Below are 13,043 nucleotides of genomic sequence, written 5' to 3' on the forward strand. Positions count from 1 at the left end.
TCTGCCTGTCTCCGTGCGTGGGTGCGCGACAGGTCAGTCGATGTCACTGTCGTAGCATCGCATTGCGCACTGCCAGGAGCACACGCGAACATCCGAGGCCTGTGGCTCTCGGATACTACCGCAGTGGCAATGACTGTATTCACTAGACATGTGGCTCGCTTCAAATTGCCCACCGGGTCGGGTCGTCGAACCAGACAAATCTTACATGTACCCCAGATGACGCGCCGTGTTTGGCCCCCACTCCAACCGGCCTTCTCTTCCACCTCGCGCGCTTTCCGGGAGTCGGCACCCATCTCTGGCTCTGAGTCGCCCCCAAAGCCTGGGGATGCTCCACAGTCTCTCTTCAACAAGGCGATAGAGTCTGCCGTTACCACGTTTGCGTCGGTGCTGGTGCTCGGCGTGGGGTTTGCTGCCGCCGGCTATGTCTACCACAAGGCCTACAAGCATATGCAGCTAGCTAAGATGGAGAACGCCTTTAAGCCTGGCGATCCGGTCTTGGAGCTGGCCGCCTTTGGAAAGGAGATACCTTCTCCACCTATGCCCCAGCATTGGGTACAGCGTGAAGAGCAAAGTAAGATCGATGCCATCATTGACGGATCAGAAAGGGGCCACTACTATCTTATTATGGGTGACAAGGGCTGTGGCAAAAGCAGTATGCTGCTAGAAGGCATGCGAAAGATAGAGGGCGAAGGCTGCGCTATGTTCGAAGCTCATTCTGACCTAGAATTGTTCCGGATACGACTCGGTAAGGCTCTTGACTACGAATTTCATGAAGACTACATCGGCGGCTACTTCAGCGAGCGGGGACCGCGGGATACCACCGCCCTTCTCGATATTGAGCGCGCCATGAACAAGCTGGAAAAAGTCGCTCTCCGGCATCGCGAGAGGAAGAAAAAACCTCTCATCATCATTATAAACCAGACCCAGCTGATTCGCGATGACGAGGACGGGCGGGATCTCCTTGAACTCCTCCAGCAAAGGGCGGAGCAGTGGGCCGCTGCGAACCTTGTCACAATGATTTTTAATACAGACGACTACTGGGTGTTTGAGCGCTTCAAACAGCTAGCAACCAGAATGGAAATCATTCCTGTGATGGACTTGCCCAAGCAACAAGCACTATCGGCATTGCAGCGGTATCGATTCCGCTATTTCAAGGAGATACTCGATAACCAGATTCTGGAAGATGTTTATGACCGTGTCGGTGGGCGCCTTTCGTTTTTGAACCGGGTCGCAAAGTCCCGAGATATGCTAGGCACGTGCGACAGTATAATGGAAACCGAAAAGACGTGGTTCCTAAACCAATGCTGGATCCTGGGCTCCGAAATGGACGATGATGTGATGGATCAGCAAAAATGGGCTGTAAGTTCACCTTCTTCCCAACCTAGGCTATCAAAGGCACCCTGCTTACGAACAAAACACAGTCAGCGGCGATGGTACTCGCACAAGCGCTTGTAGACAAGGAGGAGGAGATGGATAAGACATACGATGCTGAAACTGGACATGTCCTCCCGAGCTACGCAATGCATAAAGCCCAGCAGATCATGACCAGATCTGATTTCATCCGAGAACTCGATCGATTAAACCTCTTCACCATTACCAGTTCAGCGCAGGTTCGCGCTAGCTCTGTGCCGATGCATCGAGCTTTCAAGGAGATCTGTGCCGAGCCCGGCTTCCGGCAATATCTTACGGATACGTTAGATCGAATCGCGGATATTGAAAGCTTGGGCCGCACACGAGAACTGGTAGCCAAGGATCTCGTATTAGGTGGTATGTATAATGTCTCCAAGGCCCCAGGTGTAAGCGGCAAATTTGAAGTCAAGTTGGAGCAAAAAGGAGAAGAACATGAAGGCGAGACTTAAGATGTTGAGATTCGACGAACGAAGGTTGTATCGATTATCTAATGTGCTGATGACCAGCATGCTCTCGTTTGTATGTATTCATATGCTGTACAAATCGTCTCCATACCGACTGTACATTATTGTGTGAGTTTAAGCGATACAAGCGAGGCTTTGGAAGATATAGATGGTCAGGGCTGCCTTCTCAGGCTGTTTTCGGATAGATAAGAAACTGAAATTTTATATATTATATTATGCCATCACAAGTGAAGCTCTCTTGGTATGCGACAACCTGGCCTATTATAGATCTTCTCGACTCAGCGGCGCAACTTGGAAATAGATATCTGAAAGTGTTCAAACCATACCTAGGTAGAGACGGCCTCCAGTCCCTCCCATGCAAATAGGAGCGTTACATGTCATTTCCCTTCCCACAAGTAATTTTTCATAAGATGTCTTTAGCTGCATATGTTGAGCCTTATAATTCACTGTTAACAAATCGCAGCGTTCATTGCTGTGAACCGAATTAGATGCCGGGCAATCATAAAACATCTAAGTAAGTGTCCGTTGAGCCTTTAGCTTCACCTAGATATATACCAACCACGCTAAATATGTTCTCATTGAACGTAGAGTCTCACGAACTATCTTACTGGTGGCTTCGTCCTCTAGTTTGTACAGCTCAGCGTAAAATGCGCGGCCAGTACCTGCTGTGAATGTGGGGTAAGCAGCCTTTTGAAGAAACATCATCCATATGGACTTGTAGTAATAATATATGCCTATAACGTGATGTCATGTTGATTCGTGTGGCACCCCGCACGAAGGGCGACCTTCTCTTCCGGTCTCCCCAGCCGCATATCACATATCGACTGTGCTGGGCGTGATCGCGACGCGTCCTTGGCTTCTTTGAATGAGCGATACCAATGCTGGGTAATCATCATGTCGTCTTTCGTTGATCCACCTCAACATACCAGGGGGTATAACACGCCTGGCACCACCCTGCACCCCTCGCCAGTGCCATCCACCGTTTCATACCAGTCAGTCCCCGAATATGATTGCTTTCTCCCGTGGGCAGGTTTCGAGCCTTATTCCTCGTGCATGCTCCCGAAACATGGGCTGACTTCTTACTCTTTCTGGGAATTACTGACTCCAGCGTGTCAACAGTGTCCCTTTCCATCGTGGGCTACTTGACGTTGGTATCTTTAGAGACACTATTCTTCCTAGCTTACGGCTACATGCGCCCCTGGCTGTCGTGGCATATGGCATCGGTAGGGCGACAGACAGCGTCGAAGCCAAGGATTGGCTATGGCCCATCGCGCCCATGATAAATGGATGGTGGAGTGCGGTTGGGAGAAAGATGTACCGTCGCGGGCTGACATTTAACCAAGCATTTGGAATACTTTCGCGACCCGAGAGGCTGCTCTTGACGGGCGTTACTCTCTGGGGTGGCCGGCTCTTCTACCGAATTGTCAGCCGAAGCATCAAGCGGCGACGCCAGGGTAAAGAGCACGACGACCCCAGGTACGACGCAGAGAAGCTACAGGAAGGGTACTGGAACAAGGCGCTCTTCACATTGTTCCTCCCCGAAGCTCTTATCCAAACCGTCATCACCCTCCCTGTCACAGCGCCCTTCCACCACCCAGGTGCCGTCCTCACAGGATACCATCCTGCAGTTCAGGCCCTAGCCGTTGGATTGTTCTGCGCTGGCTTCACACTTGAGTTACTGGCAGATACGCAGCTGGAGCAGTTCAAGAGCTCCGCACGGGACTCTACGTCTGTGTGTAAGGAAGGGGTATGGAGTTTGGTTCGTCATCCCAAGTAAGTACTGAGATGACTCTAGTACGTTATAAGGGTGGCTTTAACACGTGCCAGCTATCTTGGAGACGCCCTCGTGCATCTTTCGTTCCCGATTCTGCTTTACGGATCCGACATGCTTGCCCCCGTCGAGCTATTGGGAAGCATTACGAATTACCTGTTCCTCCGCTATGTCGGCGGTGACAAGCAGACAGAGCGCCACCAGGCGAGGCGGTATTCTCAGTCGAGCCCGGAGAAGTTTGCAGATTTCCAGCGGCATAGGGAGACGCACAACTCGTTCTGGCCGAAAGCTGATGTTGTGACGAACCGGTGGCTATGGACTATCATCGGCGCTGGTGCTGCCGGTGCGCTTGCAGAACAGGCATTCCAGTATCTGTTCTGAGGTCTATATTAACATTGTAAACTGTTGAGTTGCTTAATTTCCTTTTGTGTTTTCTCGCCGTATCTCCATAAGCAGTACTTGGGAAATTGATTTTGGCACGCGGCATACCTACCATTGGGTGCAAACTGCTACAAGGGTATACAAGGATAGCCTACTGGCTAGGGCCCTGGCCACCTACACCTTCATTTCTAGCTGGCTACAGCACTCGCTGGCGAGATAATCAATAAAGCATATTGGTTACGGCCGTCCACTCACTCTTGTTCAGTAGGTAAGTATATTGCTAGGTATTGTGAGAGATGTACATTATGATACCTAGCTCGCTACCTAGCCTTCTATGATATACCTACCTAGAGGTACGATTAGCGCTATTTTAGTTTACTACTATAGTGGATAGGCGCGAAAATAGCGGACTATGGCTTATTTTTACGGGCGCTCACAGGAGAGAATCTGCAAATCACTGTTTCATCCCCTCCCTGTCTCGCCTGTGTCTCCTGCGACAGGGATACTTCCGCTATTACATCCCACAAAGTTGCTCCATCAATACCAAGGCTCCGTTCGAGATTCCAGGATCCTGATGCAACCAGTGCCATTTACTAGAATAAGTCTCTTGAAACCATCTACTCATGTCTCTCATATCGATCTCCAGCTTAGAACGCATCACTGCATCTAAGCTAGCAGAAATGCTCCTTGCCGCCGGTGCATCTAGCGGACAAGGTATTGCCGTAGTAGATGTTCGAGACAATGGTAAGTCCTGATGAGTCACCTCAATCATTCACTATGCTGACTATTGCGTTTTTTTACCCACATCATTCTTCTATTTCTTTCTCTTCTCTTTGCCATCTACGCAGCGGCTTTCACTTCTCTAAGATATTTATAACGGGTTTACGGATTTCAACTATTCTTGCTCTGTGTTCATGCGTTCTCTTTTTTTTTTTTTTTTTTTTTTTTTTGCTTGGCGTTGTCCTCAAGTTTAGAGAATCGGTTATATCAATAGCAAAGCTGACGTTCTATCTCTGTCATAGACCACATCGGTGGCCACATCCGTAATTCGTTGCATTTCCCAAGCAGCAGTCTCGATGCTACCATGCCTACCTTGCTACGAAAGCTCGCGGATAAAGAGACTGTAGTATTCCACTGTGCTTTAAGTCAGCAGCGCGGTCCTAGCGCCGCTTTGCGGTATCTGCGCGAGAAGGAGGCTGCCACTAGTAGTAGTGGTGGTACTAATGCTACGGAGCCGGAAGAGAAAAAGCAGAAGGTATATGTCCTTGACCGAGGGTTTGTAGGATGGCAGGAAATTTATGGCCCTGATGAGCGACTTACTGAAGATTATCGAAAGGAGATTTGGGAGGATGGATATTAGGAGAGTTTAACTAAGCTCTCATACGAGTCCATTATGTTGCACATAAAAACAAAGAAATCAGAGTCTGAAAAAAACTTGTTTCGTTAAGCATTCCACTACATAACGTACGAACAAGGATAAAAATGTGAATGTAATGTATTAGCTGTTGAGGGCATTCCTCTTCCTCGCTCTTAGTACACTTGGCTTGTTATGATATCAATAACTATGTCATAGATTCGTCTCTATATAAGATATGTTTACGTGCCAGATAAAGCTATCTCGATTTCCCAAAATGGTCCGTGAATACTTACAATCACCCTTTTCGCATCTCTTCCTCTTTTGTATTTTGCAAGACAAAAGACAACGGCATAATTTCAACTAATGTTTATTTCCAAGAGACTAGCTGGTCTTATCACCACCTACCGCAAGTCAAATGACCGTAAGAAAGCACAAGCAAGTCGAACCCGAAGAGTTTCCATTAGTGAACTTCCACGGCTCTCTTGTCCAAGTTCTATTGATATCAAGCTATACTACATTAAATTAGATGGTCAATATTATTGGAAACGCTTAAGTCATATATGTGAACAATTTTATAGTTGAAACTCTTCAATGGCTTGCTTTGCACATTATATTATTACCTTGACTACCAATTACTCTCTTCTTATTAGGTGATTGGGCTATCCAAGAGGTGTGAGAATTTTTTAAACAGCTAGTTCAGGATGATTTAAAAGGGAAGGAGAAAATTTTACATTATTAATGTTAAAAAGAAGACAGGGCTTTAAAAGAGATTCATTATATAGTTAAACAAGGGGTAATGTAAGAAATATTAAACTGAAAGAACTAGATTGTATAGATGATCGAGGTCACTTAGGGCATTTTAAGATTCCGGGCAACAATGGAAATCCCATGGCTCTAGTAGTTTTTCTTGAGAAGAAGTGAGGCTAGCGATGTGCAATGTACGAATTTATACTATCACTTTCAATGTGTTATACACATGTACAGCTTGCCATGTAGCAACAAGCGAAATACAGGTATTCATGACCTTTAAAGGACAGGCAGGCAGTATGACTTCGCTTTTGAAACAACTGCATATAGTATTAACTTAAACCACTAAGGTTAAGAACAAATTAATTAACTAAAGGACTTTACAGCCCTGCCAGATCACTTGTAAAGGGAGAATGCAGATAAACTGACAATTTCCGTACGTCTTTTAACCTCAGTAGTACTTACCTCTAACACGAGATAGACATCTAGAAACAGAGAGCCATTCAGGGGTAGATTGTTATCACACGTGAAAGCAGAAGGAAGCTAACATCGAAAGGTGGGAGAACCGCAACCAAGGGGGTTTCGTATGACAATCGTTGTTCATAAAGGATTTTGAAGCCTTTATGGCTAGGCTAGGGCTATATACAGCGAGTCTCTTTGCCTGTAAACAGGATCGTGACGAAAGCAGTCCTAGATTACATGAAATTAGTTTCACTAGCACCTAGTCATAGTATCTGCGATGACAAGTAAGCCTAGTGTACATGTATTGCCCTTGGTAACATTCTAGCATACAGAATGGGGCATATGGATGATTTGTCATAATGCCTTAAAGCTTAGCAAATCTATGTGCCGGAGTCGGACTGTTCACTACTTCCGACAATCAATGACTGACGTAGAAAATTGGGTATAGAGTCGGCCGATGAGCTCGGCGAAAGCAATGTACGCTTCCGACCGGGTCATTCAATGATACTGCTAAGACACGTGGCCTGGAGCATCGAAATGTGGCACGGTATGATCAGTGGATGAGGTGGACCTTCGATTGCAACATCGAGTTTAGTCATTGCAACATCGGCCTTATCGTAAACTCCATATCCGATGAGTGCGCATTCTCCATGCCTACTAAGGCGGTTTTGTATATTTCACTTCATAGCCATTATCACTTATGGAATACAGCTTTGCTTTAGATTTAATAGTAGATAAAATCACTTAAACTTAGCTATCCAGTAGGATGAACAATCTTTAGCAACTCTTAGGCAATATTTTTGACCTTGTTAGCTAAAGTATCGCATTTGCCCTACCCTGCCTATGCCGCAGCCTGGAACCAATGATACGACCTTCTCGCCAAGCTCAGCAGCGCTAACTCTAGTAACGCGTGATTACTGAGTATATTATAAATGGAATAGGTTAGCCTAACAGCGAACCCTACGGGACACAGGTATCCGACCACTACGCCGCCCACTTTCGGCCGTTGGCACGGACGAGAAGTGAGTATGGATGTTTTCAGGTCGTTGGGGTATATATAGAGCCACTTGGTCTACATAGTGCACATAATCGTAATTTCATAGGTCTCATCAACGGCATCCGGGCCATATCAATATTACCTGTGAGAAATATTATCCCCGACGTTAGCTATCTATCAAAGCTCATCTGTACATAAAATGACGGTTGAGATCCCTTCCCCAGAGTGCCGCTACTGGCTGCTTACGATGCCTCGCACCGCTTCTAATATGTTGGTTCGTGTCCTGAACCTAGACGAGCAAGGAGTCCGACCTGCTCCTTTCAATGGAGGATATTTTTTCTTCTCGAGCATGGCTTCGCGATTAAAATTATACAACAAGGCATCGGAGTGGAACCTAAAAGACATCGAAACGAGCCTCAAGCAGTCATTCGACGTGCTTCAGGACTACCTCGAGGGTGCTGAAAAGGACGGCCAGAAAGTTTTCGTCAAAGAACATATCTCATTCTTGAACGATATAAGTCTCGAGTATGAGCACATGTACGGCACATTGCCTGGGGACAGCTTACCTAGGCCAATGCCGGCGCGAGGGTTTGCTGAATCGACTCGATCTCCGCTTAATCAAACAAGTCTGCCCGATGAATTCCTCAAGACTTGGTATCCGACTTTTCTCATCCGACACCCGGCCTTGATGTTGTCGTCGCTGTACCGTACTGCTCAGGCAGATATAGAAGTGTACGGCAGCAAACGTGCCAACAAGGAACCATTTGAGTTTGAGGCCACTATGAAGTTTGTCAAATCTCTCTTCGACTTTTACTCCAACTATTTCGGAAATGATAGCAAGTGGCCAATCGTTCTCGATGCTGACGATGTCATCATGTACCCTGAACTTGTAATGAAGTATGCTGGCCTTGTCGGACTTTCCCCCGAGAAGCTTCGATTCTCATGGGAAAAAACAAGCAAAGAGGATGTAGAGAAGATGCACAGCGCTGCTAAGATTATGCTTAGCACAATTAACTCCAGTACTGGGGTCGACAAGGGAAAGGTAGCTGGAAATATCGATATTGATGTCGAGGCTGAAAAGTGGAGGGCCGAGTTTGGTGAAGAAGGGGGGAATAAACTTGAAAAATGGGTCAGAGACGCGATGCCTGACTACGAATATCTCCGATCACGAAGGCTGACGGTATAGGTAATTTGACATGTACTGAATAGTCCCTCTTTCAATCAACTATCTATAGAGAATATGTAGCAACAAACAACAGAAACACATAAAACAAAATGTTCTTCCATATGAATAGCTAGATATATTGTGACAAGGGCTCTACTGTTTGGACCTAAGGGCACGGAACTTGGTCATACTTATAATAATAATGCTCCAGGGATCTTAAGGGTCCCGATTTTCTCCTTGAATATAAAGCATGGACTAGGCGATTTATGTTCTTTGAGCATCATATAATCTAGGGCTTCTTTGCTTTTTGACCTTCTTCTGCTTAATGGGCAGTTTTTATGCGGATATAGTAAGCTGCCCTTGCGACTGATTTTGGCAAAAAGGGGTCGGCCTTAGTTATCCTGCACTACCCCCTGCACTTTGTGTAAGTCTCCCAAAGGCTCTTTCCCATAATAAGACGGTTGTAAAGTCATTTAAGTGTTCACTGGAGATAGGATTTGAGCATGTGTAATGTCGTAGATGGTCAATCCTACAGAAAGTGATGGATGGTCTAAGAAGAGGTAGTGAATCTCAACAGGTCTGTCAATCGAGCCTGCTGGAAAGAATATATCGAAATAAGCGACACAACTAAAATCAGCCTCAAGGTGAGAAGATGACTTAATTGTAGGCTTTGATTAATAGCATTGGGACAAAAGCAAGGTTGTTAATCTTGGGCATGGCCTTTTAATATCGGTATAACAATGGCTAATTCGAGACCTTGATCCCATTTTTAGTCAACTAGTAGCAGGCAATGTCCTCAATACTCATTGCTCTATCTACAACCCATTACCCAAGCGTTCTCTTGATGATCTCAGCAGCGATCTCGGCATAATCTGGCCTAGGATGATATTGGAGTGCGATGTAAAGGTTCCGATAATCCAGATTATGGGCCAACCCAATATAGCCACCCTTGGAGTAAGTTGTGAATATAATCCTTGATAGGTTTTACATTATGCGCTTCCATCAGTACAGTTCCCCCGAGCAGCTTGGGAAGTTGCCATCATAGCTTCGAATTCCTAGCTGCGTCTGAATGACTTTGAATGCTCTACCCACAAATCTACTGCCGCTTTCGTCTGCCTTAATCCCTCTATCTTTAAGTTGCTGTCGTGCTCTGCCCAGCTGTGGCTTATACTGTGGCACCCGCTATTTATAAGGCGCTCAAGCAATGGTTTACAATTGTATTTCCTATTGGTTATAGCCATTACATCTTGTTTCAGGGCGATCCATAGTTGATTAAGCGACTAGTAGACTTTCCCATAGATCGAGTGATAATTATTGTATAAAGTTTCATAACAAGAGTCGAAATAGTACTGTAGGTGATGGAGTAAAATTGTATATTGCACTGAGGAATGAGTCTAAGTACTAAGGAATGGGGTGGTACATCTAGTTATATAGTAAAGTGTGTATGGGTTGAAGAACCAGCTGTGACAAGGGCTCTTGTAGAGGGCTTGGAACTTAGTCATATTCATTAATAATCTACTAGGGGTCTCTAGGGCCTTGATCTCTCTCTCTCTCCTGGAGTGGGAGATTCCTTAGCTATTTATGCTCATTCAGGCCTCATACAATCTGTGACTCCCTTCTGTCTGTTGGGCATTCATACCTTAACTGTTGGTCTTCTTGCAGCTAACAGATTGTTCTTATCCAATCGCTTATAGCCTCACTTTCCTCCAGGGGTAGCGTCGGTTATCTTCGGGTCTTTAGGTCTCATAGGACTGTCCGTGTGACACCAGCCACCAGGATTATCTGCCTTCCTAATTCAATAATAGGTCTTTTTTTACAACCTTAGGTTTAATGTATACTTCTCAAACCCCCTACTACAGCCTCGTGACAACGATGTCTGCATTGCAATTCGCGCACCTATTATAGCCAATCTAAACGATTCGGGTGAGTTTCCCGGTTGTAATATCAAATACTAGACCAGAAACAGTGTCTCGTAATTCCTTTCGTATAATAGGAGAGTTTTTGATGATTTCAACGTCCTGGCGAGTTCTTTCGACGATGCTATCACTCGAATGTTAACAGACTCGAGTCCCTTATCAATCAATCAACTCGACAAGTTTTCCGTATTGAAGACACTGATAGAGTCCGAAATCATGGATCTTACTCACTCATGCGTAGTTCCCACAGAATAATCTTTCAACACTTGACCGTCGACGTCTGCGTTGTGTGTCCTAATATGTGCTCGGATTTGATCATCCGTCATATAGGTTGCGCCACAATCTAGAGTTTGGTTAGCTCTGTTATGTGTTCGGCATACCCCGTCCAATCTCGCAATTTAGGCTAAGGTATGAAGGAAACAGCGCATACCGGTATGTTTGATCACAATAAGTTCTGTGAGCGTAGTTAAATTGTCGATAGCCGCAATGTCTATCAAGTTCCTTGCTGGAGTTCCTGAAGCGGTTCGTACGATAACAGCCTCTATAGTAATCATATCAGCAAACGTTTGTTGGACTTGTCGGGTTATAATGACGTCTTTGAACTTACCATCTGCATCCGTGAGCCCTAGAAGCTCTGCAGGCTTGATACGGGCATCAATGCAGGAGACTGCTCAAATAAATTAAGTGAGTTGAAGATCGAAACGGCGGATCATCGCATTCTACCATTGGTCAAACTGATACCTACAAATCATTTTCTTCGGCGTGAAGCCAAGATCGGTAAACAATGGGATCGGTCTATGGCGGTGCTCAATATAAGCTCTATGAACCAGTATGTTAGTCTAAGAAGGACGTTAATTTTGATTATGAGTAGAGCCTTACTCATTTCGCTTGAGGAGCTGTTCAGCAAGAGAAGCCATTGCTGCAAGAGGATTCGTATCAGGCCGTAGCAGATTGAGATCTATTGAACAGTACAATGAGTCCAGGAAATTGGGTGTATTAATTATTCAAGCTCTGCTTAGGTGGTGACGAGCTTCCCATATCCATGAAAAGGCTCGTAGAGCACGGTTTTTATATAACGAAAAAGATCATACCGTCTTGCTAATCCCTCACTATGTAACAACGAGCGATTGTAATCGCTTCTTTTCTGATATGGTCCAGATTCGGTCACTCGCTGTTTGATTACACATGACATCAAATGACGGAATAGTCAGTGTGCATAGCCATCGCAAAAGTTGTGTTGTAGTGAATGCTTATTCCCATGTAATTCAAAAAGTGAGTCTGTATTGTACTGCCAGCTTACCAGCATGGATGTCACTCCGCGGAGGGAAGAACAGGGGATGGAGGCGTTGAGTAATCAGCGTTTTGGCAGGATACGTCTGGCCGGTTGGAAGGGAGCGACTGGTTTAGTCACCTGCCCAGAGAACTTACCTGCCTTAGGGCTGAGTTGCGGTGTCAAAGCCCGAATGTAACCATCCCTGTTCGCCCAAGCAGAAAACCCTAGCGGTCAAGGGTCGATTGAGGTCGATTGATTATAACCCCCAGTCTCCGAGAGCCTCCGCCTTAGATTTAGCAGTTTGCACTGCAGTTTGCACTGCAGTTTGCACTGCAGTTTGCACTGCAGTTTGCACTGCAGTTTGCACTGCAGTTTGCACTGCAGTTTGCACTGCAGTTAACGAACAATAAATCATCGACTAACGATACATCAGCGCGTACTACGAAACATGTAGCTGATTGCGATAACGAGTCTACATTATGAATGCTGATCGATGGTCGGAGGCGGAGGAATGACTGCAGTAGATTGTAGGGATGTAGGGATACCTACTTACTATAACTGGGAAAGGCTACAGGTAGCGCATAAGTGAAGGTGGATTTCGAGAGGGGCCCGCGGTTGGTGGAAACCCTTGGCTTACCCATCATCGTCACTAAAACCTCGGCTTGGAGTACATGATGCTTACCTTGATCGATCTACATAGTACACGAGTTATTCTAATCACGTTTCCATAGTGTACGAAAGAGTTGCCTATGTACATACGTAAAGCTATACGCATATGTGGCTTCTAAATATGCAAAATTGGAGATTCCCCTCTATGTACATAACACGGGCAGTACCATTCTGATAGGCATGGGATGGAATGCTGGGAATGTAGCGTCTTAGATACCTATCCCACTAGCAGAGAGATCCAATCGCGACCAGAGAGCCCTTCAGATCTACAGCGTCTCCTGGTAGAGGTCAAATTCGGAGGCAACGACAGTGTCTGCCTACCGCTACCTTCGATAGGTATGTAGTCTTCTTGACAGGTTACCTCTCTCGCCTCTTTACTATGCTAGGTGCTATTCATACAGTATGCGTGCGTAACATAGTAGAGATGGCTT

The 13,043-nt window shown here is 45.7% G+C and overlaps 6 protein-coding genes across 6 annotated transcripts; 5 read left to right on the forward strand and 1 right to left on the reverse strand.

Annotated features, from left to right (window-relative positions):
- Position 1: 1 nt before the first annotated feature.
- Positions 2–2,024, forward strand: F5B22DRAFT_48273 (uncharacterized protein). Its single transcript, XM_047972265.1, has 2 exons — positions 2–1,359; positions 1,422–2,024. Exons 1-2 carry the CDS (start codon positions 130–132, stop codon positions 1,857–1,859), a joined length of 1,668 nt encoding a protein of 555 aa, XP_047832727.1. The 5' UTR covers positions 2–129; the 3' UTR covers positions 1,860–2,024.
- A 552-nt stretch (positions 2,025–2,576) lies between these two features.
- F5B22DRAFT_48275 (DUF1295-domain-containing protein) lies at positions 2,577–4,338 on the forward strand. The gene is made up of 3 exons (XM_047972266.1): positions 2,577–2,866; positions 2,994–3,647; positions 3,702–4,338. Exons 1-3 carry the CDS (start codon positions 2,769–2,771, stop codon positions 4,024–4,026), a joined length of 1,077 nt encoding a protein of 358 aa, XP_047832728.1. The 5' UTR covers positions 2,577–2,768; the 3' UTR covers positions 4,027–4,338.
- Positions 4,339–4,747: 409 nt separating this feature from the next.
- F5B22DRAFT_598067 (uncharacterized protein) lies at positions 4,748–5,070 on the forward strand (the record flags this gene model as incomplete). Its single annotated transcript, XM_047974340.1, has 1 exon — positions 4,748–5,070. A coding segment is annotated over exon 1 (265 nt), but the record flags the coding sequence as incomplete, so codon positions are not given.
- On the forward strand, positions 4,748–5,570 carry F5B22DRAFT_598071 (uncharacterized protein). The gene has a single exon (XM_047974341.1). The coding sequence runs from the start codon at positions 5,111–5,113 to the stop codon at positions 5,384–5,386; it is 276 nt and encodes a 91-aa protein (XP_047832730.1). The 5' UTR covers positions 4,748–5,110; the 3' UTR covers positions 5,387–5,570.
- Positions 5,571–7,562: 1,992 nt separating this feature from the next.
- Positions 7,563–8,865, forward strand: F5B22DRAFT_598073 (uncharacterized protein). The gene has a single exon (XM_047974342.1). It carries the CDS (start codon positions 7,789–7,791, stop codon positions 8,773–8,775), a length of 987 nt encoding a protein of 328 aa, XP_047832731.1. The 5' UTR covers positions 7,563–7,788; the 3' UTR covers positions 8,776–8,865.
- Positions 8,866–10,272: 1,407 nt separating this feature from the next.
- F5B22DRAFT_48401 (carbonic anhydrase) lies at positions 10,273–11,847 on the reverse strand. Its single transcript, XM_047972283.1, has 8 exons — positions 11,762–11,847; positions 11,550–11,628; positions 11,416–11,489; positions 11,278–11,337; positions 11,101–11,211; positions 10,902–11,013; positions 10,651–10,794; positions 10,273–10,536 (listed from the first exon to the last, which is right to left on the reverse strand). Exons 2-7 carry the CDS (start codon positions 11,585–11,587, stop codon positions 10,665–10,667), a joined length of 525 nt encoding a protein of 174 aa, XP_047832732.1. The 5' UTR covers positions 11,588–11,628; positions 11,762–11,847; the 3' UTR covers positions 10,273–10,536; positions 10,651–10,664.
- Between the last annotated feature and the right edge of the window lie 1,196 nt (positions 11,848–13,043).

Source organism: Xylaria bambusicola (genome assembly GCF_022495145.1).
Source record: "Xylaria bambusicola strain CBS 139988 unplaced genomic scaffold F5B22scaffold_11, whole genome shotgun sequence".
Lineage (NCBI taxonomy): Eukaryota > Fungi > Ascomycota > Sordariomycetes > Xylariales > Xylariaceae > Xylaria > Xylaria bambusicola.

Coding starts and splice junctions, on each gene's coding strand:
- F5B22DRAFT_48273 (XM_047972265.1), top strand. CDS start 130: ATGACTGTATTCACTAGACATGTGGCTCGCTTCAAATTGCCCACCGGG. Junction 1,360..1,421: donor TGGATCAGCAAAAATGGGCT/GTAAGTTCACCT, acceptor AACAAAACACAG/TCAGCGGCGATGGTACTCGC.
- F5B22DRAFT_48275 (XM_047972266.1), top strand. CDS start 2,769: ATGTCGTCTTTCGTTGATCCACCTCAACATACCAGGGGGTATAACACG. Junction 2,867..2,993: donor CCATCCACCGTTTCATACCA/GTCAGTCCCCGA, acceptor GCGTGTCAACAG/TGTCCCTTTCCATCGTGGGC. Junction 3,648..3,701: donor AGTTTGGTTCGTCATCCCAA/GTAAGTACTGAG, acceptor AACACGTGCCAG/CTATCTTGGAGACGCCCTCG.
- F5B22DRAFT_598071 (XM_047974341.1), top strand. CDS start 5,111: ATGCCTACCTTGCTACGAAAGCTCGCGGATAAAGAGACTGTAGTATTC.
- F5B22DRAFT_598073 (XM_047974342.1), top strand. CDS start 7,789: ATGACGGTTGAGATCCCTTCCCCAGAGTGCCGCTACTGGCTGCTTACG.
- F5B22DRAFT_48401 (XM_047972283.1), bottom strand. CDS start 11,587: ATGGCTTCTCTTGCTGAACAGCTCCTCAAGCGAAATGA. Junction 11,212..11,277: donor AGGGCTCACGGATGCAGATG/GTAAGTTCAAAG, acceptor TGATTACTATAG/AGGCTGTTATCGTACGAACC. Junction 10,795..10,901: donor TCTGTGGGAACTACGCATGA/GTGAGTAAGATC, acceptor TTCGAGTGATAG/CATCGTCGAAAGAACTCGCC.